Source organism: Aotus nancymaae, unplaced genomic scaffold (genome assembly GCF_030222135.1).
Source record: "Aotus nancymaae isolate 86718 unplaced genomic scaffold, 86718_ANA_hifiasm-v0.15.2.pri h1tg000067l, whole genome shotgun sequence".
NCBI lineage: Eukaryota > Metazoa > Chordata > Mammalia > Primates > Aotidae > Aotus > Aotus nancymaae.
In genome coordinates, this window is record NW_026988482.1 from 26,578,879 (window position 1) to 26,604,039 (window position 25,161).

The window sequence follows — 25,161 nt, forward strand, 5'->3', positions numbered from 1 at the left end:
CCGCACCCTAGCCGCATGGCAAGATTCCGCGTCCTGATAGGCTTCCACAGCCCGGGCCCCGCCTTCCACTGCTCCATTGGGTCCTTCGGCAGGCTCTGCCACGCCCCCAAGCACCTATAGGATGCACGCTTGTGGCCCCGCCTCCTGGAGTTCTATAGGTTCCCGCCCTAGGCTCGAGTGGGAAGCTGGCGTCTCCCGGGCGCTTCCGGCCTGAAGCTGCGGCGCTTGCGCTCTGCTGCTGGCCGACTTCGAAGTCGGAGCAAGAGCCTTCTTGGTGTTTGCGCCCCTTGGCTGCTGGGCGGCGCCAGAGACGCGGAACCCATCCGCGTTCTGGAGCGTGACTCCTCCCCTCCTTGGGCAGCCAGGCGCTAGGCCCAGCGGGGATCCAAGCAGCCCCGGAGAGAGGGAGGCAGTGCCTGTACCCGGGCCCAAGGTCACCGGGCGACCGACAGATGCATGCCGCAGGCCCCGGCCACAGGAGCAGCGCTACGGACGCGACTGCCCGGGCCTTGGAAATGCCAGATCGAGTGCCCACCCGTCCTTGGGACTGGCCTCCTGACTCGACCTGCCCCAGCCTCTGCTTCACCCCACTGGTGGCCAAATAGCCGATGTCTAACCCTTACACAAGCACATACGGCGTCTGGCGATTCTTGGGAATTCCCTCGCTAAGTCACGCCTGAGACTCATGGAGAGTTGCTAGACCTGGGACTGCCCTGGGAGGCGCACACAACCAGGTCGGGTGGCAGCCAAGACCTCTCCCATGTCCCTGCTTTTCTTAGGTGAGTGTCCTATGGTCCTGCCCACAGTCCTCAGCAGGGCAGAGCAGGGCAGGGCAGGGCAAAGCCTGGTGGGACTGGCCTTTGCCCTCTGGCAGTTCAAGGCCATTGATCTGGAGTTCTGGCTTCCCAGAACTCTTCAGTCCATTGGGAAGGGCCTCTACAACACTGGGTTCTAAGCTTCAGGGGAATAAATCTGGCCCCAAGAGTCCCGCCCCCCAGGATCCTCTGCCCACCCTCCCCCATAGCTCCGTGACTCAGCCCAGCAACCATGCCAGGGCTGAACAAGCTGACACGGGGGAGGAGCCCCTAAGTGAACTGGAGCGTTCCTCCTTTCACTTTCCGTTTCCCTACCCCTCAGGACTCACAGGTGAGCTGGAGAGGGTAGGGAGCCAGGCAGACTCTGTTGACGAGAGTGGGAAGACTGGACAGAGTCCTAACCTTGCTCTTGGGACTGGGGAAAGGAGTGTTTCTGAGTGACAAAGAGCTGGGTGTGGTCTGGGGCTGGGACTGCAGTCAGAGTGGACAGAGGACACAGTGGAAGGCCACCGAACAGGGAGCCCGGGGTGGGACAAGTTGGTGCTGTACAGGCCCAGGGCAGGGGTGGGGAGTGAGAGTGGGCATTGGGGATGAGGAGACCCAGGGGCCCCTCTGTGCCTCAGGACAGCCATGGCTCCAAAGCGGAAGCCCTCGGTACAGACTGAGTGCCCTGAGAAGAAGAAGGGGCGGCAGGGGGCAGGGGAGGAGGACCTCTTCCGCTCCACCGCTGAGGCCCTCAGGGCCGCACCTGCAGAGAAGCGCATAATCCGTGTGGATCCGACGTGTCCACTCAGCAGCAACCCTGGGACCCGGGTGAGTGGCCCCAGCCAGGCCAGAGCCTGCCCACTGATAAGCGCAAACACACCCAGGCCTCCCCCATGGGGCTCAGTTCTGGTTTTGGAGGCCAAGGCTCCAGCCCAAGCGTGCCAGAGCGAGGCCATGTTCTTCTGACCACAGACATCAGTGCTGTGTCCCATCAGGTCTAGGCAGGTCACGTCTGCTTTTCAGACCCCATGCAGGCCTCCGGCCAGCATGCTTAGGGAAAGGCTCTGACTACCTCAGTCTCCCCAGCGTTCACGCATGTCCCCTCAGGGCAGAGCCATGTCCCTCTTGGATTTCCCCATTCAGGGCCCAGCCGTGTCCCCCCATACCCCCATGCGAGTGTCACACCACATCCCCTAGGGAAGAGCCATGACCACCCAAGCTTCCAAGACAGGGTCCCTCTGACTCCCACTGCCATCAGACTCCTGTCCGCTTCGGAGCCCTCTCAGTGTGCAGCCAGGCACCCCATCTGACCCCAGCCAGCCTGCCCCCACCTCCCTTCTGGCCCAGGTGCATGAGGACTACGACTGCACCCTGAACCAGACCGACATCGGGAAGAACAACAACAAGTTCTACGTCATCCAGCTGCTCCAGGACGGCGGCCACTTCGCCTGCTGGACCCGCTGGGGCCGCGTGGTGAGTGCCCCGCCTGCTCTGTACATGCTGCCGGGGGCCCCCAGAAGGCCACGGCTACTGACTGAGTGGCATCCCCAACTGTCCAGGGGTGCTCAGCACAGGGCCTGGCCTAGCACACAGGCCAGCGCCAATGGTGGGCACACCCCTGAAGGCTGTCTGTGGGTGGCAGGGAGAGCTCGGCCAGTCGAAGCTCAACCCCTTCACAACACTAGAAGATGCAAAGAAGGACTTTGAGAAGAAATTTCAGGAAAAGACCAAGAACAAATGGGCAGAGCGAGACCGATTTGTGGCCCACCCCGGCAAGTACACACTTATCGAAGTGCAGGGAGAGGATGAGGCCCAGGAAGCCGTGGTGAAGGTGAGAGGGCCAGGGAAGGGAGGCGGGCCCTGGGCAGAGGGAGGGCACTGGCTGGAGAGTCCCCACTGGTTGGGCTGTGCCACTGCCCAGCTGTGCAGCCTCACGCACAGAACTCCCCTCTGGCCTCAGGCTGGCTGGTCTCTGTCTGGTGTCGCGCCCTGCCCAGCCGCTCCTGCTCACATGTGCCCTGTATCTTCAGGTGGACGGAGGCCCAGTGAGGACTGTGGCTAAGCAGGTACAGCCCTGCTCCCTGGACCCAGCCACACAGAAACTCATCACTAACATCTTCAGCAAGGAGATGTTTAAGAATGCCATGGCCCTCATGGACCTGGGTAAGGGCTGAGGCAGGCAGGGTGGCAGGGGCCTCAGGGAGGCAGGGCTGCGGGCTGAGTCTCCCCACTCCCCCGTCCCCCCAGATGTGAAGAAGATGCCCCTGGGAAAGCTGAGCAAGCAGCAGATTGCACGGGGCTTCGAGGCCTTGGAGGCGCTGGAGGACGCCCTGAAAGCCCCCAGGGATGGTGGCCAGAGCCTGGAGGAGCTGTCCTCCCACTTTTACACCGTCATCCCACACAACTTCGGCCGTAGCCGGCCCCCGCCCATCAACACCCCAGAGCTTCTGCAGGCCAAGAAGGACATGCTGCTGGTGAGGGCTGGCAGGGGTGCGGGCAGGCAGTGGGGCACTGAACAGCCTAGGCGACGAGTGAGACGAGGGACAGGTGGCCAAGAAGGCCCAGAGGGGTGGACTGCCTGGGCAAGCTGACAGATGGGTGGGGAAGGCCAGGCCAACAGATGGGGTGATGGGACAGGCGGACACACAGGTGGGGTGGCTGCAGTACGAGGCATGTGGGAAAGGATAGGGGAGGCCAGAGGTCACATGGGAAGACAAGCGGCCAGGGCCCATCATCCTAGGTGCTGGCGGACATCGAGCTGGCCCAGGCCCTGCAGGCAGCCCCTGAGCAGGAGAAGATGGTAGAGGAGGTGCCACACCCCCTAGACCGAGACTACCGGCTTCTCAAGTGCCAGCTGCAGCTGCTGGACCCTGGGGCACCTGAGTACAAGGTGAGCTGGGCCCCACAGAGGGGCCAGGCTAACAGTGAGCCCCGTCCCTCTGCCCACCTGCCCTCCAGGTACCCAGAGGAATACTCGCCCTCAGCCTTCTCTTCCTGTGTCTCCAGGGCCTGCAGAGGGCTCGGGACTAGGGGGACGAGAAGAGGGGGATTAGCTCCTGAGCCTCCCACCCTGGCACCCAGCTTCTGCTCTCCCCACAGGTGATACAGACCTACTTAAAACAGACTGGCAACAACCACAGGTGCCCTACTCTTCAACACGTTTGGAGAGTGAACCGAGAAGGGGAGGTGAGGGCGATTCCCCCACCCCTTCCACCATCACTCCTGTGCCTTAGGAAGATGTCCTTGGCTTATCTGCCCCTTAGCAAGTCGTTTAGCAACTCTGCTCAGTTTCTGCCAGGCCATGAGTGTGAGTAAGCAGAGGGGCCCTTAGCCTTGGTCACACCTCTGAGCAGCAGGGCAAGGCGCCTGAGTGCTTGGGTGGCATGACTCCCATTTCTCACATCCTTTCCACTCAGGGAGACAGATTCCAGGCCCACTCCAGACTGGGTAATCGGAGGCTGCTGTGGCACGGCACCAACGTGGCCGTGGTGGCCGCCATCCTCACTAGTGGACTCCGCATCATGCCACATTCTGGTGGGCGTGTTGGCAAGGGCATCTACTTCGCCTCAGAGAACAGCAAGTCAGCTGGCTATGGTGAGGTTTCCCTCTAGGCCAGGCCCTGGGAGGGTTGGCACTAAGGTGGATGGGGCCCAGTCCTTGCCTACTGGAAACTCATGGTGGATCCGAAAGAAGAATCATTGAGTGGTTAATGACTACAGTGCTCAGTGGGTTGTCCTGGGCTTTAGGGCAGGGGTCTCAGGGGAAGTGCCTGATGGTCAGGGATGGCTTCCTGGAGGAGGTAATACAGATAGGATGGGTGCACCAACCAGACCTGGGAGTGATGGCGAGCCCAGCTGGACTTGTCTGTGGCAGGAGCTCAGTGGCTACAGCTGTGGAGAGGGTAGCAGCAGCCAGAGGCTGCAGGGAGGCCATGTTCTCATCCAGGCCAGATGTGAGGGGTGCCTGGTCCAGGGCTGGGAGGTGCGGGGGAGGGAGCCCATGAGAGGGACGTGTGGGAGGTGGGATGGCCAGCATGTGGGAAAGGGTCAGCGCTGTCTCCAGTGACTTCCGAGTTTCTGGCCAGGAGTGTCCTCACTGAAATGACCTCCCAGGCTGACCCCATCATTGGAGGCCACCACCATTTGTAAGGCCAAGAGAGCATGGACCAAGGATACATCCCAGAACAGATGGGGCTGAAGTTCTAGGATGCCTGAGGTCACCAAGAGCAAGGGGTCCACCAGGAGGGCAGAGAAGCTTAGGAAACAGTGGCGGGGTAGGCTCAGGAGAGCCAGTGTGAGGAGGTCCCAGGTAGGGGCTGATGATGTCGGCAGCGAAGTCAGCAGAGCAGGCCAGGGAGAAAAGCCCCTGCCCTGGGTTTGGTCACTGGGAGGCCATTGCTGACTTTCATGAGGACAGCAGTGGGTGCAGAGGCCTGGCCACAGGGAGCAGGCCGGGACAAGGAGGGAGTGACGGCTGGAGGAGAGTGAGCCTTTTCTGGGCTGGAGCAGCAAAGCCAGAAGGGATAACATCGCAGCAGAGAGGAGCCCACGGGTTAGCAGGAGGCAGGCTGAGCTGCCTGCCGGTGCCACCCTGTATTCTCCAGTTACTGGCATGAACTGTGGGGACCACTACATTGGCTACATGTTCCTGGGTGAGGTGGCCCTGGGCAGAGAGTATCATATCACCACGGACAACCCCAGCTTGAAGACCCCACCTCCTGGCTTCAACAGTGTCATTGCCCGAGGCCACACCGAGCCTGGTAAGTCCTCGGAAGCTGGACAGGCCAAGGAGAGAGGTGGGGCTGAGGTAGGGGCTGGGACATTTTCAGGGAGGGGGCTGTGAAGAGGGACAAAAAGAAGATTCCCTGTAGCCACTTACTTTGTCATTTGACAAACATCCGCTGGTTCAACAAATCTTTCCTGGGCATCCCGGAGCGCTTCAGTGCTCAGTCATTGACCGAGCATTGAAGGATGAGTAGGAGTTTCCCAGAGAGAAGGCGGGACGGACACTCCAGGCAGAAGCCCCAGCCTATGCCGTGGTCTGGAGGTGGGCAAGGTGGAATGAGCAGGCGTGCCCTCTGACAGATGTGGAGACCGTAGGGGGCAGGACTTATTTGTAAGGCCAGGGACCAGTGACCCCTGAGCCACCCTGGCCCTTGATGTGCCCTGCAGATCCGACCCAGGACACTGAGCTGGAGCTGGATGGCCAGCGAGTAGTGGTGCCCCAGGGCCAGCCTGTGCCCTGCCCAGAGTTCAGCAGCTCCACATTCTCCCAGAGCGAGTATCTCATCTACCAGGAGAGCCAGTGTCGCCTGCGCTACCTGCTGGAGGTTCACCTCTGAGTGCCCACTCTGTCCCCCTGGGTCCTGCAGGGCTGGACAGTGATCTTCACTCTTCCTGCCCATCTCCTGTTCCCCCATATCACTCCTTTTTTCAAGAATGCAATACATTGTTGTTAACTACAGTCACCGAGCTGTACAAGATCCCTGGATTGACTCCTCCTGTCTGACTGAAATTTTGTATTCTTTGACCCACGGCTGCCCAGTCCCTCTCCTCCCAGCATTCTACTCTTCACTTGTATAAGGCAGCTTTTTTAGGTTCCAGTGTAAGTGAGGTCATGCGATGTTTGTCTTCCTGTGCCTGGCTTATTTCACTTAGCATAATATCCACCAGGTTCACCCATGTTGGGACAGGATTTCCTCCCTTTTTAAGGCTCAATGGTACTCTGTTATGTGTATGCTCCACCTTTCCTCTATCCGTTCATCTATCGGTGGACACTGAGGTTGCTTCCATCTCTCGGCTATTGTGAACAGTGCTGCAGTGAACTGGCAGCGCAGACATCTCTTGGACATGCTGATTTCATTCTCCTTGGATGGTTGCTGGATCCATATCGCTCCCTCTTGCAGGCTCCCCTGCGTCCCAGACATCGATCCCCCTTCCCTCCAATTCCTGTTAGCCTTGGTATGGCTGTGGCCCCAGAGTCTTGCCTCCTAAAGTGATAGGTGTGGTGGGGGCATATTACAGGGACACAGATGCAGCAGCCTACTCAAGGGGCACAGCTAGCAGTGGACTGGGTCCCACATCCACCCAGGCCGTCCATCCTGGCCTGGACTGCACATCGGAGCCACGTGGTCACCAAGGTAGGCTAAACTGCAGGCGTGTGCAAGCAGGTTTAGTAAACGTGGTATTCTATTGCTCCAGCCTCTGCCTGTCTGTGCCACAGCTGCACTGGGCCTGAGCCTCCAGCCACACTCCAGGGAGTGAGCACTCACATGGGTTGATGTGGATCATGTACATACCCCTGCCCCTCCTGGTCCATCACTGCAACAACCTGCTTTCTCTCATTGAGCCTTCAAGGGCAACCCCCACTATGAACTTAGAACTATTTCTCATCTGGGGACCCACGTGGTGATTCTATCCTTCATCCCAGACATTGCCAGGTGAATCAAGCATTCCTCATGTCTTAGCACCAAACATCCCTTTGTGTCTTTTTGTTTTCGAGGCAGGGTCTAACTCTGTCACCCAGGCTGGAGTGCAGTGGTGTGACCGCTGCTCACTGCAGCCTCAACCTCCCAGGCTCAGGTGATCCTCCCACCTCAGCCTCCAGGGTAGCTGGGACTGCAGGTACATGACACCATACCTGGCTAATTTTTTAGTTTTGCCGTGTTGCCCAGGTTGGTCTCAAGCTCCAGGGCTGAGGTGATCCTCCTGCCTTGGCCTCCCAAAGTGCTGGGATTACAGGCATGAGCCACTACACCCAGCCTCCTTTGTGTCTTAATCTAAATATTACAAACAAGTTGAGCACATGTCAGAGGAGCACAGCTCTGCAATCATGAAAGAAGGCTGTTCAGGCAGGAATGCCAGTGATCACCAGCAGGTCATCCTACCCACGGACGAGGAGTGCCAGTGCTGGAGCAGGCGACGTCCAGGCTAGGGTTGCACGGTACATTTAAATCTTGTGTCCCTTTAGTCTCCTGTAATCTGAAAACATTCCTCAGCGTTTTTTTTCTTTTATAACTTTGACATTCTTGAACTCTTGAAGAATATAGGCCAGTTTTATAGAATGTTTCTGAGTTTAGGTTTCTCTGATGCTTTGTCGTGATTAGATTTAGGTATTGCATAGGCAGGAACATGACATAAATGATATGCCCTCAGTGAATTCCATCTGTAGGGGCATGGCCCATTCTTGGTGATGTTAATTAACCTTGATCATCCATTAAGGTGATGTCCACCACGTTTCTCCACTGTGAAGCTACCATTTCTCTCTTTGTAATTAATCAGTAATCTGTGGGGAAATATTGTGGGGTGTAAATGTCCCTTTTTTCATCACCTTTCACCCACCCACTAGCTTTAATATCCATTGATGATAACTTACCCGAAATCAATTACCTGAATCAATTTTTGCTAAGATGGTTGGAAACGGTAGTTACCTAACTCCATCATTTCCTTTATAGTATTAGTTAACAATATCCTTTCTGTCTTGTTATCAGTATAGACTCATGGATTTTTATTTTATTCAGTGAGTTATAATCCATTACTGTCATTTATTTTTGAGCCTCAAGTTGTCCCAGATTTGGCCAGCAGAAGGTCCCTTCTGTGTCCCGATCTTTTTTTTTTTTTTGAGCGTATCTTTTTTTTTTTTTTGAGCATATCCTTTCTCTCTGGCATCACAAGATGTTCCAAGTTCATCTTGTACAAACCTGGAATCAGCCATTTCTCCAAGGAGCCCTGGTTCCTGGGAGCAGGAAATGTTGTTTAGAATCCAAGATCTGGGCAGTAGATGTGCTTCTTGGTACTAAGGTGTCATTATTTTTAAGTCCTTTCAGCAAAAAGAGCTAAGGAATGTGTATATGTGGCTGGGCACAGCGGCTCTCGCCTGTAACTTCAGCACTTTGAGAGGCCAAAGCAGGAGGATCTCTTGAGCTCAAGAGTTCAAAGCTGGAGTGAGTTATGATTGCAACACTACATTGCAGCCTGAATGACAAACTGAGACTCTGTCTCTAAAGAAATTAAAAAGGAAAAAAAAGAAGGGGGAGAAGGAATAAGTATGTGTGAATAAAAAACAAACATATCTTTCTATACCTGTTTCTCCAGTTCCACTCAAATACCACAGAGTTCTTCCATTCTTCCCCGATTCCCTATTTCCTCAGTTCTCAAACAGTAAGAACCTGGGTTTCCATCAACATCAACATAACTACCTATTTGCTCAATTCTACACAAAAAGGAGTTGCAGAATTGCCATACCCATACCCTGTGAAAAACAAACGTTCTAAATAGAGCTCATGATGTATCTGATCTTACTCAAGATTATCTTTTTGTCTTTAGACTGAGGGTCCATGGCCAAAGTAACAGTTTGAATACAGGTTCAGATGTTACTTGGATTGGTTCTTTCTCTTCAATGAGGTTATGTTATTGGTTTGAAATACAGGTAGGCTCAATCATTTCTGTCTACATTCTTGTTACTATATCATTTTCAATATGTGGAACATTAATATAGTTCCAAAAGGTCCACTCTATGCAAGTAGAATCCTTCTGTCCCCTCACTCCATTCCTACTCACGTGCTGGAGGGAGTCAGTTTCTTAGTTTCTGGCATACCCTTCCTGTGAGTTTTTTATTTTGTTTTGTTTTGTGTTTTGCAAATTTTGCAATACACACACATATATACACATGCTAACAAGGTGTTTTAATTTTTTATTCATATTAACGATGTTGAAGGGAGCATGAACTCTGCAACCCACCAGAGTCCCCACCCCGCCCTAGTCCACTTTTCTCATTTGCTGCTCCCACCTGGCCCTGCTGAGCTCCCTCCAGGGCCTGGTAGCTCAAGGGCTGCCCTGGGCCTACAGGGCTGCCTGGGTAGAGACCAAAACTTCAAAAATCCAGCTTCACCTTCTAGAAGCAAATGCCCAAGTTCAAGTTGTAGCCAAGGACAGGAAGGGACACCTGTGTGAACGTAGCTCTAGGAAGCAAGTGACCTGGATCTGGGACACATTTCTCCCCTCTCTGGGCCCTACTTTTCTCATCTGAATAATGGAGAACTACACTGGAGTCCTTTGAATTCCAGCACAAAATTAGTCAAACCAGGAGGCCCATGTCCTGTCTTCACCATCTAGATCTGCAGCGATGCTGACCATGTGCCTGTGAGGGATGCTAGGGGCACAGGCGGTACAAGTGAGACTCATGAGATCCCTGCTCTCGTGGAGCTTACATTCTAGCAAAGCAGGTTCTAAGCAAATGTGTGCATAAATATGAAATACCAGAGCAGGTAGGGAAAGTGCCGGGAAGAAAAATAAAGCAGGATAAAAGGATTTGAGTGATGAGAGGGTAGAACGATTTTAGAAAAGACGGTCGCTGAAGGTACCTCTCGAGTAGAGATCTGAATCATGTGAGGGAGCAAGCCGTGGACAGATCTGCAGGAAGGGTGTTCTTGCAATGGAAACACCAGATGCAAAGAAACTGGTTTGATGGGCAGAAGGAACAGCAAGCAGACTGCTGTGACTAGAAATACTGTGAGCAAGGAGGGTGAGCTCAGAGATGGGCAGAAAAGGCAGATAATAGGGCCTAGCTCACATCACAGAAGAGCTGAGATTCTATTCTTATCTATTCTGATGATGGGAAGCTCTTGGAGGGATGAAAGCTGGGTCATGCCCCATCTGCTTTGTTTTTAGAGAGATCCACTTCAGCCACTGTGTAGAGAGTGGACAGTAGAATATATGTCAGTTAACATCCAGTCAGCAAGATAGAAATTACCCTAGGTATTTCAGACAAGGGAAATTTGATACAGGGAAAGAACTGAATGACCAAATGGGGGATGATGCGGCAATCCAAAGATTAGCAAGAGCCGGAAGTCACTACCACCCTAAGACTAGAGAGATCAAGGAAGCAAATGGTGCTCTGCTGCCCAGAGGCGAGGGTCACCCTGCAGGAGCCAGACCACAGAGGGGGCCACCTGAAGGAGCCCCTGGCTGAGCTTCAGAGGGAAATAAATCCTGACTTCTCCCGCCTTCCATCCACCAGTCTTCTGCTGGTAACTTCCATTGGCTGAACATACCCAAAGTCAGTCGACAAAGGAGCCTGGGAAATACAGTTCCCAGGAAGGCCGTATAGCACTGGGGGAAAGAAGGATGAATCTGAGGGCAAACAGGCAGGTGGCCAGCACAAGGTACAGAAGCCAAGACCATGACACCAGTTAGAAGGATACTGAGATGGTCCAGCTGAGAGGTGGTAGTGGCTGGGACCAGCTTGATGGTGATGGTGAGAAATGTCTGGATTCCAGAGATCTCAGTAGATTGGACATAGGGCATGAGGAAGAGGGAGGCATCCTGAGATAGAGTTTACTGAGATGGAGAAGATTCTGGAAGGAGCAGATTGTTAGGGAAGGGTCAAGAGTCATGGTTCTATTTTGAACATAGGAAGTTCGAGATGCCCATTAGTGAAAGTCCTGGGGAAAATGTTGAAAAGGCAGATGGATACCCAAGGAAAGAGGAAGAGGCTTCAGATATCTTTGGAAGCTTTCAGAGTATAGATGGGGTTTTGCCATGAAACTGGGTGACTTCACCTGGGGGAATATGCCCCACTGGAGTTACACGGCTTTCCATGAGCCAACCACGTTGGGGCGGGGAACCCTGCCATTCACTGATTGGTCAGGACTGAGTTTTGTGCCTAATCAAGAAAATGGAGGGTGGGGATCTTGTTCGCCCAAACTGCCTGTCCTGAGAATCAGGGAGGGGTGGTTTCCTCAAGAAAATTCAGGGTGTTTAGCCAGGTATGGTGGCTCATGCCTGTAGTTCCAGCTACTTGGGAGGCTGAGGTGGGAGGATCACTTGACTCTGGGAGGCAGAGATAACAGGGAGCCAAGATTGCACCACTGCATTCCAGCCTGGGCAACAGACTGAGACCCTGTCTCAAAAAAAGAAAGAGAGAGAGAGAAAGTGAAAAGAAAAGAAAATTAAATTCAGGGCGCTCTTACCAGAAGGGGACCTGTTTGCTAGCAGCAAAAACAAAAGCAAACAACAGCAACAAAAAAATCAAACAGCATCTGCCCGCTAAAGCCTCCTCTCACTTATCCCACACACTATCATGGGACACCTATTCTGCGCGTAATTAATATTAGCTGAGCATGGCCGGGTGCGGTGGCTCATGCCTGTAATCCCAGCACTTTGGGAGGCCAAGGCAGGCAGATCATGAGGTCAGGAGTTCAGACCAGCCTGGCCAACATAGTGAAACCTCATCTCTACTAAATACAAAAAAATATCCAGGCATGGTGGTGGGTGTAATCCCAGCTACTCAGGAAGCTGAGGCAGGAGAATCGCTTGAACCTGGGAGGCGGAGGTTGCAGTGAGCCGAGATCATGCCATTGCACTCCAGTCCAGGCAACAGTGCAAGACTCTGTCTCAAAAAAAAAGAAATATTAGCCAAGCACCTACTATGTGCCAGGTCCTATGCTTTTCTCTCACTTTTCCCAACCTCCTTTCTTTCTGAAGAGAACTAGCCCTCTTAGGGGCCGGGCCATGCCTAAGGGTCCTCCTGCTTCAGCTGTTGTCTCACTGCTACCGCAGTTTCCCTTTAATATGAGAGCTAAATGCTGTGATTACCCCCATTGATGAGGATGGGGGAGGAGAGGAGATGGGGGCCACTTCCCACCACTGAGAAAGGTAGAGCAGGCTCTGACTGACTCCAAAGCCCATACTCTAACCCTCTCAACTCTAGGCTCCAGGTGGGTGCCTGCTCTGTCCTCCACCCCACCACCCTAGAGACACCCCCAGGCCCTTCCACAGCAGAGCCTCCAGCCTTCAGCTGGCAGCTGCTAGGACCCAGGGGGCTGGCGCCAGGCCCTGCCCCTCCCTTGCCAGCCCTGTGTGGCAACATCAGAGTGACAGCCAGTACCATCTCCGACAGGGGCTGAGTTGCTGGAACTGGACTGGGGCAGGGGAGAGAGACGCCAGACTCATCCTTGCACCCCTCCATGGGGCTGGCCAAGCCCCCGAGAGGATGGAAGCCTGGGCGTCGGAGCCACCTCCAGGGCAGCCAATGAGGTGAGGGGCCGGAGGAACAAGGGACAGGAGGAGGAAGGGACAGGTGATGGAAACCCTGCAACTATAGGCTCTACATTTTGCCATCTACATTCCAGCGCAGGGTGAAGCCTGAGAGCCCAAATGGCCAACTCCACAGGGCTGAACACCTCGGAAGTCGCAGGCTCGGTGGGGTTGATCCTGGCAGCTGTCGTGGAGGTGGGGGCACTGCTGGGCAACGGTGTGCTGCTGGTCGTGGTGCTGCGAACGCCGGGACTGCGCGACGCGCTCTACCTGGCTCACCTGTGCGTCGTGGACCTGCTGGCAGCTGCCTCCATCATGCCGCTGGGCCTGCTGGCCGCACCCCCGCCGGGGCTGGGCCGCGTGCGCCTGGGCCCCGCGCCGTGCCGCGCCGCGCGCTTCCTCTCCGCAGCGTTGCTGCCGGCCTGCACGCTCGGTGTGGCCGCACTTGGCCTGGCGCGCTACCGCCTCATCGTGCACCCTCTGCGGCCAGGCTCACGGCCGCCGCCTGTGCTCGTGCTCACCGCCGTATGGGCCGCGGCCGGGCTGCTGGGCGCGCTCTCCTTGCTCGGGCCGCCGCCCGCGCCCCCCCCAGCTCCTGCTCGCTGCTCGGTCCTGACGGGGGGCCTCGGGCCCTTCCGGCCTCTCTGGGCGCTGCTGGCCTTCGCGCTGCCCGCCCTCCTGCTGCTCGGCGCCTACGGCGGCATCTTCATGGTGGCGCGTCGCGCTGCCCTGAGGCCCCCACGGCCGGCGCGAGGGTCCCGGCTCCGCTCGGACTCTTTGGATAGCCGCCTTTCCATATTGCCGCCCCTCCGGCCTCGCCTGCCCGGGGGCAAGGCGGCCCTGGCCCCAGCGCTGGCCGTGGGCCAATTTGCAGCCTGCTGGTTGCCTTATGGCTGCGCGTGCCTGGCGCCCGCAGCGCTGGCCGCGGAAGCCGAGGCGGCTGTCACCTGGGTCGCCTACTCGGCCTTCGCGGCTCACCCTTTCCTGTATGGCCTGCTGCAGCGCCCCGTGCGCTTGGCACTGGGCCGCCTCACTCGCCGTGCACTGCCTGGACCTCCGCCGGCCTGCACTCCGCAAGCCTGGCACCCGTGGGCACTCCTGCGATGCCTCCAGAGACCCCCAGAGGGCCCTACTGTAGGCCCTTCTGAGGCGCCGGAACAGACCCCCGAGTTGGCTGGAGTTCGGAGCCCCAGCATGCCAGGGGCCACCTGAGAGCTCTCTCTCCTGAGCAGGAGAAAGGAGGGTGGTTTCCGCGGGGGCTCATCCAACCCTTGCATAGGTGCCCTGCTGGACATCTGGCACTGGAACAGGAGGAGAAAGGGTGTCTGCAGCCTGGTGAGGCCCACGGACTTCTGAGAGCCAGGAATGCTGGGGTCTGGGCCCAGCACTGCATAGCGTTGTGCACAGGCCGACCCTTCCTTAGGCCTTGGCTTTCCTATCTGCACCCTGCAGCATCTCTAAGGGCCCCTCCAGCATAGGTGGTTTGTGAAACTCACAGGTAATCCCCAGGCCAAGGTAGGCAGGTGTCACAGAGAAGAGGGCCCTAAGGGCTCACAACCAAAGTGATCCACCAAGCAGGGCAGGATCTGGGTTATAGCCGCAGTAGGAAGAACCACTGGAGAGACCCTCAGGACTTCCCTGACATCTGCACCAAGGAGAGTCTGGACAAAGCTACTGAAACTCCTCCATCTGCTTCTAAAATGCCCAGAAGACAACTGGACCAGTTTGGTGTTAGAAGCAGGAGGCGGGATGACTTGACCCTCTAAGGGTCCTGAAGCCCCAGAACCGGCATGTGGAAGGCGCTGAGGCCTAATTGAGGTTGGTGGATTCACACATGGGGGTCCTCCAGGACCTCAGCTGCACCCATTTTCTAGAGGTTTTCCCGCCCACACCACCAGTATTTCACAACTTCATGGTCGCTGAGAATATTTATTCAAAAAACAGGGATTGAAAAAACTGTACAGAGTGTCTGCTGCTGAGAACTGGGCCCCTGCCCCATGCCACTGCCCCAGATACCTGGCAGTGCCCCCTCTTTGGGGTGCCCCCTGACAAGCCCAGCCAGTTCATTCCAGTCAAAAGGGTATCAGTGGAAGCAGCAAGAAATCTGCAGGTGGTGGGGAGAGAAGCCTGGCCCCAGCTACCCACCGGCCCTCCTCCCTGACTCCCACAAGGATGCAGTAGGCCAGGAAGCCCTAAGGGATGGGGAGTGCATGAGTGACACCAACCATGGTGGGGGCACTAGGGAATCCCCTGGCTGATCCCTGTATCCAAGCACAGAGCTGAGGGGGTAGGGCCCCCTGGCCTGGGGCTGCCACAGCTCAGACCCCTGGGCCAGAAACTGCCCCCATTCTGAGAGAAGGAACTCCCATAGACGGAGGCAGGGTAGGGGGTGCATCCATGCGTCTGGGCGTTAGCGGCACTTGGGACCCCAGGGTGGAGTCTCCTTGGGCGAGTAGGGTGCAGAGGCAGCCCCCTGCTGGCGGTCCTGCCTGCCCCTGCCTGTACCTCAGCTGGCCTCAGTAGGGGGAGAATTTCTGCCGCTCAGCCTTCTTACTCCCATTAGCCGCTGCCATCTTGGCAGTGTAGGCCGCCAAGCCCGGCGGCGGCCCTGGGGAAGCAGGTGGTAGAGCCAAGAAGGGCATGGGCTTGAGGCCGATGAAGTTGGAGAGGGAGATGGCATAGGGTGTGCCCAGCAGGCCGGGGGGAGCTGTGGGCAGGGCCGTCAGGGGCGGCGAGAAGGGGGCAGGCAGGTCTGCGGGGGCCGAGCCGGGTGTCCCCCCAGAGGTAGACTTGGCCGTCTCTAGACTGGAGAGAGGGATATAGAGGGGAGACGAAGAGGAAAGTGGGAGTGAGAGAGGGGCAGTGAGGGCAGAGATGGGCATGAGATTAGATGAAAGGCAAGAGAGAGGCAGTGAAAAGAGAACAATGACATGGGTGGATGTGTTTGAGGGGAAGATGGGAAGGGTGGAAGAGGAAGAAAGAACAAGCAGATACGGCACGGGGTGCAGGGAGAAATGGGGCGGCCAGAGACAGCAATGAAGAATGAGGACATGAGGTGTGGATATCAAGGCAGGAGATGGGGCAACAGAGGGTGAGTTAGACAAAGACTGTGGGGAACTGGGATAGGGTTAGGAGAGGCAGAGGTCCGGCCCAGACAGAGAGAGGAGGCCAACTGTCCTCTCCCCACTCCTGCCTTTCTTGGGCACATGAGAACCATGACCTGCTCCCCCGATGCCGCCCACCCCACGCTCACCAGGCAGTGATGAGGTACTGGGCCAGGGCGATGGAGACCGGTGACCCAGTGATGGTCACATGCCGCTCCCCAGCACCCTCTGCTTGGTTCCCGATCTTGATATGTGCCCCTGACATCTGCCGGATCTCGCTGATCTTGCTGCCCTGGCGCCCGATCACACAGCCAATCAGCTAGAGGGAGGGCAGAATTCAACCCTAGGTGAGGCCCGGACCCCCAGGCTCCCTATCCACCCTCCAGCCATCCCATCCCCTGCTCACATCATTGGGAACCAAGAACTCCTGTGAGCTGGTCTGTGTGCCGGGATCCAGTCCTGAGTGGGGAAGAAGGACTGAGTATGGTTCCGGGCCTTTCCTGCCCCACCATTTCCACTCTTCCTGGAAGGGAGGCGCTGCCCTCTTAGGACCTTCCCCCGCCTCCTTGTGCAGGGGCTGCTCACCTGGCACCACGCTGGGTGTGGCAAAGGGGACCGCATGGCTTGAGAGCTGCTGGAGCTTGGTGACCTGTGCCAAAGAAGAGGGGTCAGAGGTCAGAGGAGGCTTGGTTTGGGAAGGGGTGCCTTGGGCTGTGGGTCACTCACCTCAGCTGGGGTCACAGCCCCATACTGACCCTGGACAGAGAAGCCCTGTGGAGACAAAGGGAGTAAAACAGGGATTACTGTGACATTAGGTCAGTTCAGCCAGAGTCACTCCTTCCCCTTTCCCTGAACCCCCAATTCCTTCTTCCATCCCCTCCTCCATCTCAATCCCCCTTCTCTAGTAATGTGTCCCACTGCTCCTGCTGTTCCCCTCACCTGGTTGGCGGAGAGAAGGACAGTACCTAGGGAGAGGCTCGGATGGTAGGGGATAGTGGCTCCTTTGGGTGGGGACTGGAAGGCATAAATGGGGAGGCTCTGTCAGGACCCTCTCAGGCTCTGATAACCTCCCCAGCTACCCAGTGGCCTCAGGCCCCCGCCATGACCCCCAGGGAAATGCACGTGATCCCTGGAGGTCATCGTCTATCCCTGCAGCCCTGCTCTGCCCCACCTGTGGCACAGGGGGCCCGACAAGGCAGACCCAGGGCCCATCTCCTGCCCCTCTCTCCCCGTCCCAGGGCAGCACCTCCAGGATAACAGCGCAGATCTGGCGCACACACAGGATGATGGCATCAGGCACCCCAGACACTGTAACAGCTCGCTCTGTAGAGTTGGGGAGCAGGTCCCCTGCCACCTGTACCTGGGCACCCGTAGTCTGCAAACAGAAAACAGGGGCCACTTTTGGCTGCTCCTATAATCCAGAAAAGGGCTGCCCAGGCTCAGAGCTCTCTAATGAAGAAGACACCATCAGCCTAGCACCCCTCTTACAACTACTCCCTTGCCTGGGACTCCCTATGGGTGGTATCCCTCTCCCCTCACCTCTCGGATCTCCTTGATCTTAGTGCCAGCCTTCCCAATCAGTGAGCCACACTGGCTGGCAGGAATGACAAGGCGCAGGGTCACCGGAGGCCTGGAGACATTTCCACCATTTGCAGGAGCAGCACAAAGGTCCTAGGACAGGGAGATGGTAGGTTAGCCATGCTCATTCCTGCTACATCCGCCCTGGGGTCAGGAGGGTACCCTTTCCCCAGTCCCACTTCAAGGGAACACTGCCCAGGGCTTGACCTCCCCTCCCACCCACAGCCACTGTCTGGGTCGGAGTTGCGTTCCTCCCGGGGAACCATTCTTGGCCTCCTGCCCTGGCCAGCCACGGACCTCATCCAGTTTGAAAGCAATCATGGAGACTGCATGGAAGACAGCAGCTGTAGACCCGGTGATGGTGGTAATGCGTTCGGGGCAGGAGCCCTCGGAGATGGTGATCCGGGCACTGCTCTGCAGATACAGAACGAGCGCTGGGCAGCGGGGAATCTTCCCTGCTCCCTCGCCGGAACTCGTCTGCCTGCCCCACTCACCAGGCCCCAGGCACGGCTCACCGCCACCCTCTGGAGCACTCAGTGGTCAGCCCAGATGGAGTGGTTCAGGGAAAAGGTGGGACAGGGATCTTCCCTCACATCAGGTGCCTTTGGCTCCTACCCCAAACTCCATCCTCACCTGCTCCCGGATTCGCTTTACAGTCTCGCCTTTCTGTGGAAGACAAAACAGGATCGCTCTTAACCTTAGAGGTCCCAGCCTCCTTCCCTGGGCTGAGGCCTCAGCTGGAGGGGGATGTACAGAGCAGAGCTGGTCACCTACCTTCCCGATGATGCTGCCCACTTCCTGCAGACAAGACAAGAGCTGTCAGATGGGTGCCAGTGCCCAGGCCCAGCCCCTCCCCACTGGTACACCCAGTGAAGCCCAGCCCAGCCCAGCCTCGCCTCGCCTCCCCTCGCCTCCACTTCCCGCTCACCTTCCCGTGCATCAGCATCCGCAGTGTGAGGGTGATGCTCAGCTCTGGCTCCTCCTCCAGCCCCCCATCCGAGCCACTCATCCTGTCAGGCGGGGCTGGGGCCACAGCGACCTGCGAGTGTGTCCACCCTGCAGCCTGGCCGGCTCTGGCAGGGGCAACCAAAGAGGGATTCAAGAGGAGCCCAGTTCACCCCGCCCCTGCCCTTACATGGGAACCCCAGAGCTGGGCTAGCCAAACTCCCAGAGGAAAGAGACTGCATGGACCTTGAGTGCCACACATCCTTCTGACCAGGGTGCTTATGTGTGTCTCACAAGCTGTGTAAGCCTGGGGAGCCCATTCAACCCTTCTGATCCTCAGCTTCCCCATCTGCAGAAGGGGATACGAATTCCCATCTCCAAAGAGTGACGAAAATTAAAACAATAAGCACATACAGGGTGGGTACCTACCTAGTCTTTCCCTTACCCTGAGATGCTGAAAGAAATAATTAACTAGGAATCTATGGGAGTCCAGAGAGGAGAACCGCCTCCCTGACCTCTTGGAAGAGGGAACCTCTGTGGATGGGGGCTTGAAGGTGGAGTTCAGGCTGAAAGTTTACTCCACACAAGAGGCACTTGCATCCAGAGGCCAGATCCTCTACTGGCTGGAGCACAGAGGAGCAGTTGTGGAGGAAGCTGGAGTGGCCATGGGAAGTCTTGGAGGGAGGGAGGCCTCAGATATGGTCAGGTCTTGCCCTGCCCGGTAAAGGCTTGAAGGAAGACTGAGGAGGAAATTGAGCCACACCGCCAGAGGCCACTCCCACCTACCAGAAGTCACTAGAGCAGAGGCTCACTACAGACACCTCTGGGCAGGGTTCATTCAGCACTGGGCTGCAGTGGGTGGGGCACAGGGTGTCAGGGGACTGGCAGTTCTGCACATTGGTTTCCAATCTCTCTCCTATGTGCTGAAAATGGCCTTGGGAACAGGAGGGAAGAAGTGTCCAGGCTGGCCACACTCCCGGCCTGGAACACTTTCTACTGTACCAGAAGCAAGTCACTTGGGCTCTGAGTCTCAATTTCCTCACTCATAAAATGGAGGGAACACCTCTCCCTGGGACTGTGTGATGGGTAAGAGAAGGATTTGGTGGGCTGCGGGAATGTCAAGGCCATTAACTGATGGAGGATGGTGGAGCCTGAGATTAGCTGCTGGGATTAGCTCCGCCGCCAGCCCTCCCCACCCGACCCCTTTTCAGGCCCAACTTAATCCTGAACCTTAATCCTGCTTGGAAATCCCTCTCCTTAGGCGTCTGTCTCCTGCCAAGGCTCAGCCTTGATGGGGAGCTCACTAGGGGACCAGAACCCTATGGGGAAAACAGGGAGTGGGACCAACTGGTGCTAAGTCTGGGCCAAGACCAAGCCCTAACACTGCAAATTCCTCCTGCCCAGGAGGGTGTGCAGGCGAAGGATGAGTGTGCTGGGCTTGGAACACTCCAGAGGTCTCTGGGTGCCTTCCTCCTCAGCCCCCGTCCCATCCTGACATGACAGGAATGGGCATGGGGCTCTGTCCAACGCCCTCTTCTGAACTCCCCTTGCTAGCCACAGTGTGAGCACAGATGGGGAAGGGGACTCCCAGCCTGGCTCCTTCTCAGAACCCCGGGCAAGCCAACAACAGCGTAAGGTCTGTTTCCTCACCTCTCCAACAGAGGTGACACCCTGCTCCCCTGGGCGCAGCTGCTCCTCCTTCCATTTGAGTTCCGCCATAGGTACTCCAGAGGGTGGAGATGAGCAGTGGATGCAGGGACTGTGCTCTCCGAGCATCCTGGCCAGCCTCACGCTGGCTGCCCTTGCTAGACATTCCCCCAGCTGCCTGCACTTCCCCCATCAAAGCACTTGTGATGACGTGCTTGTTTCTGCCTCTCTGGACAGCCAAGCCCAGGAGCCCAGGAGCCCAGGAGCCCCTTGGAGCAGGAGCCAAGAAGGCTGCTGCCTTTCCTTACGTCCCCAGGGCTCAGTTCAGAGCTAGGCCAGAGAAGGTGCTCAGAACAGACTGAGCTCAGCTGGAACTCAGCTAACACACTGGTTAGCTGAGCAGATGAATTCACTGCACAGGAGAACCTGATGCCTGGAGAGGATCAGTAACCTGCCCAAGGTCACAGAGAGATGGGATATGGTGGGACCAGCATTGCTAGTGTGGGGCTATCCAAAGCCCCATCTGCCTCCCCTTTCAGGCTGCTCCTGTCTGGATCTGTTAGTCCTCTTCCTGGAGGGCAGGCTCCTTTGGAAGTGGGGACTGGGCTTCAGTCATTTCTGAGAACTTTGCCTGGCTAGTAGACAGGGATACTATTTGGAAAGGACTGACAACTTGTCCAGAGCCTCAGTCATAAGTTCCAAAATTTTCTGGGGCTCAAGGACCCCCTTGGGATGGTAACCAGTGGGAGACCTGACATTGTCCCCATACCATCTTTACATCACCTCTTGTGGCTCCAGGAAAAAATGGGGCAGGAGGTCTGGAACATGGCCAAAACTGGAGCTTCTGCCATGAAAAGACACCTGGGTCCCCAGCAGAGACCCACCGCCCCAAGTCCAGAGGGTAACTTTGGCCAGTTCCTCATCTGACCTAGGCCTCGGTTTACCCACCTGTATTGTGTTTAGGAGCTGGGGGTAAGAAGAAAGTTGCTGGTCTCTCTGCACCCTTCCTGTTCTGAAAAACTCTCAAGGTTTTTGCCATCTTAAGGAAAGATCAAGGGGTCCTGACCCATGTCTTCCAAATTATTCTCCTAGGGTCCAAGGAACAAGCAGCCCCATAAGGCATCACTGGCTCCCCCTGCCCTCACTGGGGCTCTAGGGAGTTATTTGCTGCTGCAGCCTGGTGGGCCCTGGGTCTCTGCCGGGCCACCCACGTGGCAGCCACACAACATGCCACACTGACCTCCAGCTCACCTCCGAGGGTGCCCAGCCCCCTCTGTCAGCAGGGCTCCCTGGCAGAACACACCAAGCTCACACTGGACCTCTGACATCGGGCATTCCCTCCTGACTCCCAGGCCCCCTCCCCAGCCTCAGTGCCCACTCCTTCTGTCCCTGGCTTTCTGCCACTCAGGCTGGAGGGGGCGGGGGGAGTGACAGCTGTGTAAGCGATGGCGACTGCCCCCTTCCTGCCCCTCCCCCTCAGCTGTCTCTCTCCCATGACAGCTGCCCAAAGGGCCGGGGGCTTAGCCAGCTCCCCCCACATGCAGGGATCAAGTGTCCACCCTGCCTTTGTTCTGGAGCAAGAACAATCCAGGAGAGGGGAGGGCTCCTGGGGCCAGGCAATTCAAGTAGACTGGCCCGCCCCTTGGGGGATTCCCTCCGCTCTGCTGGCCAGAATGTCTGGACCAGCTGGGGCCTGTGGACCCACCTGGGTTTCACTCTCTATCTCAGATCCCCCCATCCCCTCAGCACCCCCAGCTCCCCACCTAGCAGCCTCCTTCTCCTATTCCCAGCCACACTAGCCACGCCCAGTGATGCTGGGGAATGGCTCAGAGCATCCTGGGAGGCAGGGTGTGGTGGGGGTGGACCCTTGGCCTGAGCAGGTCCGTATCGAGGGCTCCTAACTCTCCTGCCCATCCCCTTCTCTGGGGATGCTCACTCTCCTGACTAGCCAGGCCTTCACAAGAACGGCCCCAGCATCCTCGGATACATGTGCCCAGCCTCTGGGCCTCCCAGCTTCCCAGGATGGCCAACCATCTCCAGCTGTGAGAGGAGAAGAGGAGTAAGGAGCCTCAGGTGAGCATCCTGGGGTCCACAAGCTCCAGCCTCTGGCTTTTTCATTCAGATCTGCCACACAAAGTGCCAGGAAGGGAAAGGCAGCTCTGACAAGTTGGCAGGTGCCAGAAATGCTACAGCTTCCTTTACAGCATCATTAGGCAGCCCCCCAGGAGCCTTCAGAACCAAGGGAAACCAAGTCAAGCCTGGCCCTGGCTGGGCTCCAGGAGAAAGGCCACAGTCTCATGCTGGCCATCCCCTCACTGTCTCATCCACATTGAGAAAGGTCTCTAGCTCCCATTCTCTGTTCTGAAAACGGTATGCTTACTCTGCTGCTCAACAGCTACCCATGGCTCCCCAGTGCCCAAAGAATAAAGCCTGAGCTCCACAGACAGGCCATCAAGGACCACATGATCCAGCCCCTGCCTCTCTTGTCTCATCTCCACCCCATCCTCCACACATCCCAGGCTGCAGAACACACTTAGCACCTCCAGCCCTTCAGGCCTTTGTCCAGGCTGACCTCAGCTCAAAATGCCCATCCTCCTCACTCTCTGTCAAAATCCTTCTCAAATGCCACCTCCTCTGTGTAGCCCTCCCCAGGCTTCCAAGTCAATGGGAAGCCTGTGCCCCTCAAAGATGTTGCTGCAATTCAAAGAAGTCCCCGTTGGGCATTTCTGAGCCTGTCTTTACACGATACACAGAGCTCCAGAAAGAGGAAATTTGAGACAGGATCAGGCTCAGTGTGAGGGAGAAGTGTTGAGGCTCACGGGGCCTGGGGACATTTGGAACCAAAGATGGGGCTGAGGTTCCCAGAGGAGTAATGAGAGTAGAGTGAGAAGACCCAGACGTGAGGGACCAGCCACATGGGTAGAGGTAGGACCTGCCTGGACAGGGTTCCTGGTTCCTTTCTCAGCATCCCCAGCCCTACTCCTGCTGTTTTACCAGGACTCGGGGCTCCTGAGGTATGCTGCTGGGGTGGGGGATTTGGGCTGTGCTTTAGGTTTTCAGAGGGTGGGAGCAGAGTGGGTCTCCTTATGGAAAAGGGAGACTGGAAGAAGAGCTGGGGGGTGGGGTACATTTCACAGAGTGGAGTTGGACTCAGCCTGTCACAGCTGGAAAGGCCTCACTGATCACAAGAGGAGCCCGAGGCCCAGAGAGGAACGGAAACGTTTGTAAGGCTACATGGGAGGCAATTGGCAGAGCTGGGAAACCCAGGGAGTCTACCTGTGCAGCTCAGAGCTCTTCTCAAGAGGTCAGCGCCACTGTGCAATGGTGATGGAGGCTGCAGGGGCAGCAGTGATGGGAGTAGGGAGGGCGGACAGCCTGTCTGGGGACACAGGGTGGGGCAAACCAGCCTCCTCATGGCCTGGGCCTGCCAGGGTGTGTGGGCTGCCTGCTCCCAGCCCCCCACCCTGAGCATGCAAGAAGAACAATCCCCTTGTGTTTGGGCAGCCTGAGCCTGCATGCTGATGAAGGCTAGGGGGTGGGGGCTGGGATGGGGGTGCCCTAGAGGTTGAGGGGGTTCCAGGACCTGGAAAGGCCAGGAGATTTTTCAGATGGGGAAAGTATAGGGTCCCAGGTACTGGTCCTCAGCCAATGAGGGTGACCCAGGGAACAGGGAGGGCAGGAGCTCAGCTCCTAGGGAGTTCATGGGTTCTAAGAGCCTTTGTGGCAGAAGGAGAGCCCCTGGGAACACATGTCCTGTGGGTTCAGCATGAACATGATCATCCTGGGCTTGGTGGGGAGAAAGGAATGCAACTGGTCCTGGGTGCATCACCTTGGAGACCACCCCCCTGGGTGCTGGGGCCGGGTGGGGCACTGGGTGCCACAGGTCTCAAGATGGCGGGCCAGGGATAGGGGAGCAAGGAGGCGGGCACCTCCCTCTCCTGGCCAGGCAGGCATGAAAGCCAGGCTGAAGTGAGTAGCAGAGCCTCCCACCCCCACCCCCCAGAACCCCAGCCAAGAAGCTAGGTCAGAGCTGAAGGGCTGAAGAGCTATGGGGCAAGAGGGACCACTCTGAGCCCCCAGCTGTCATCTCCATACACCCCTGGCCTGGAGGTCTGTCTCTGGCTCACCTAAGGACTGCAGAGGATGGGAAGGGGTGTGTGTCCAGCCAGGAGCTACAGGGGAGTGGCAGATGAGGGCAGAGATGGAGCAGAACTAGAACCCAGAGCAGGCGGCAGAGAGAGGAGCAGGCCCAAAGGATAGAAACGGCGAGTGGGATGGGGGCCTCAAATCTGGGATCTAAGGTCCAGAAAGCCCCTCCCTGGTGCCGGGGGCTCCTCTGGCAGACCAGCGCCCCCAACCTGTGCAGGCCTCAGCCGTGTGGGACAGGGAACGTATTCCTCACAGTCTTGCAGTCTTCCAAACCCAGGACCCCAACCGAGGGATCCGGGCACGGGCTCCCTGCCCCCGGACGAACCCCCAAACTTCGCGGCCCGCCGTGCCCCGCCCGGCCCGCGCCCTACCTCGCTGGGGCTGTCCTGCAGCGGCGGCGGCGGCGGCACGGCGGCTGGGCCGCTCAGTCCCACATTGTCCCCGGGAGAGGCGGCCGCTCACAACTGCGAGTGACATCAGCTGCGAACAATGAGGGGTTTGACAGGCGCGGAGCCCGGCCGGCCCGGAGCCCGGCTCCGCGCCCCCCCCACCCCCCGGCCCGCCCGGCCCGGCCCCTCCCCGCCCCCCTCCCCGGATCCGATTACAGCGCGGCAGGCCCGCCCCAGCCGCCCCAGTGCCGCAGCCGCCCGCCCCGCCCCGCGCGCCGCGGTGCGCCCCGAGCGGCGGCCGCTTCCGGGAGGGCTCGGGCGACCCTTCCCCTGCCGCTCCCAGAGCCCGGCGGGTTGCGACGAGGGGCGTCCAGACTGAAGCGCGGTTCCCAGCCCCTTCCCCGCGCCGCCCGCGCTGCGCCCGGCCCCGAGCCCCTCAGCTCCCTCCAGGCCAGTCTTTCCGGCCCGGGCCGCCCGCCCGACGCCTCTGCCGAGCCCCTTGCACCCCTCATCC

General features: G+C 57.6%; 3 protein-coding genes across 9 annotated transcripts; 2 read left to right on the top strand and 1 right to left on the bottom strand.

Moving 5' to 3' along the window:
• The first annotated feature begins 399 nt into the window (after positions 1–399).
• Positions 400–14,796, top strand: PARP3 (poly(ADP-ribose) polymerase family member 3). Of its 5 annotated transcripts, none has more exons than XM_012460640.2 (11): positions 400–779; positions 1,420–1,628; positions 2,148–2,273; positions 2,443–2,631; positions 2,831–2,963; positions 3,048–3,274; positions 3,541–3,690; positions 3,900–3,986; positions 4,217–4,394; positions 5,404–5,559; positions 12,699–14,796. In XM_012460640.2, exons 1-11 carry the CDS (start codon positions 761–763, stop codon positions 12,938–12,940), a joined length of 1,716 nt encoding a protein of 571 aa, XP_012316063.1. In that variant the 5' UTR covers positions 400–760; the 3' UTR covers positions 12,941–14,796. The 5 variants fall into 5 exon arrangements, with proteins under 5 accessions (XP_012316063.1, XP_064223218.1, XP_012316064.1 ...); XM_064367148.1 differs by lacking the exon at positions 12,699–14,796 and adding an exon at positions 5,972–6,288 and having other exon boundaries at positions 402–1,146; positions 1,439–1,628; XM_012460641.2 differs by lacking the exon at positions 12,699–14,796 and adding an exon at positions 5,972–6,288 and having other exon boundaries at positions 402–779.
• Positions 12,956–14,796, top strand: GPR62 (G protein-coupled receptor 62). Its single transcript, XM_012460648.3, has one exon. The coding sequence runs from the start codon at positions 12,956–12,958 to the stop codon at positions 14,045–14,047; it is 1,092 nt and encodes a 363-aa protein (XP_012316071.1). The 3' UTR covers positions 14,048–14,796.
• Positions 14,751–24,759, bottom strand: PCBP4 (poly(rC) binding protein 4). 3 transcript variants are annotated; one of them, XM_012460644.3, is made up of 13 exons: positions 24,630–24,759; positions 18,446–18,590; positions 18,292–18,315; positions 18,151–18,183; positions 17,815–17,931; positions 17,479–17,610; positions 17,186–17,314; positions 16,879–16,953; positions 16,666–16,710; positions 16,525–16,588; positions 16,346–16,398; positions 16,089–16,258; positions 14,751–15,640 (listed from the first exon to the last, which is right to left on the bottom strand). In XM_012460644.3, exons 2-13 carry the CDS (start codon positions 18,524–18,526, stop codon positions 15,352–15,354), a joined length of 1,212 nt encoding a protein of 403 aa, XP_012316067.1. In that variant the 5' UTR covers positions 18,527–18,590; positions 24,630–24,759; the 3' UTR covers positions 14,751–15,351. The 3 variants fall into 3 exon arrangements, with proteins under 3 accessions (XP_012316067.1, XP_012316068.1, XP_012316069.1); XM_012460645.3 differs by lacking the exon at positions 24,630–24,759 and adding an exon at positions 20,113–20,364; XM_012460646.3 differs by lacking the exon at positions 24,630–24,759 and having other exon boundaries at positions 14,751–15,443; positions 18,446–20,364.
• Positions 24,760–25,161: the final 402 nt, after the last annotated feature.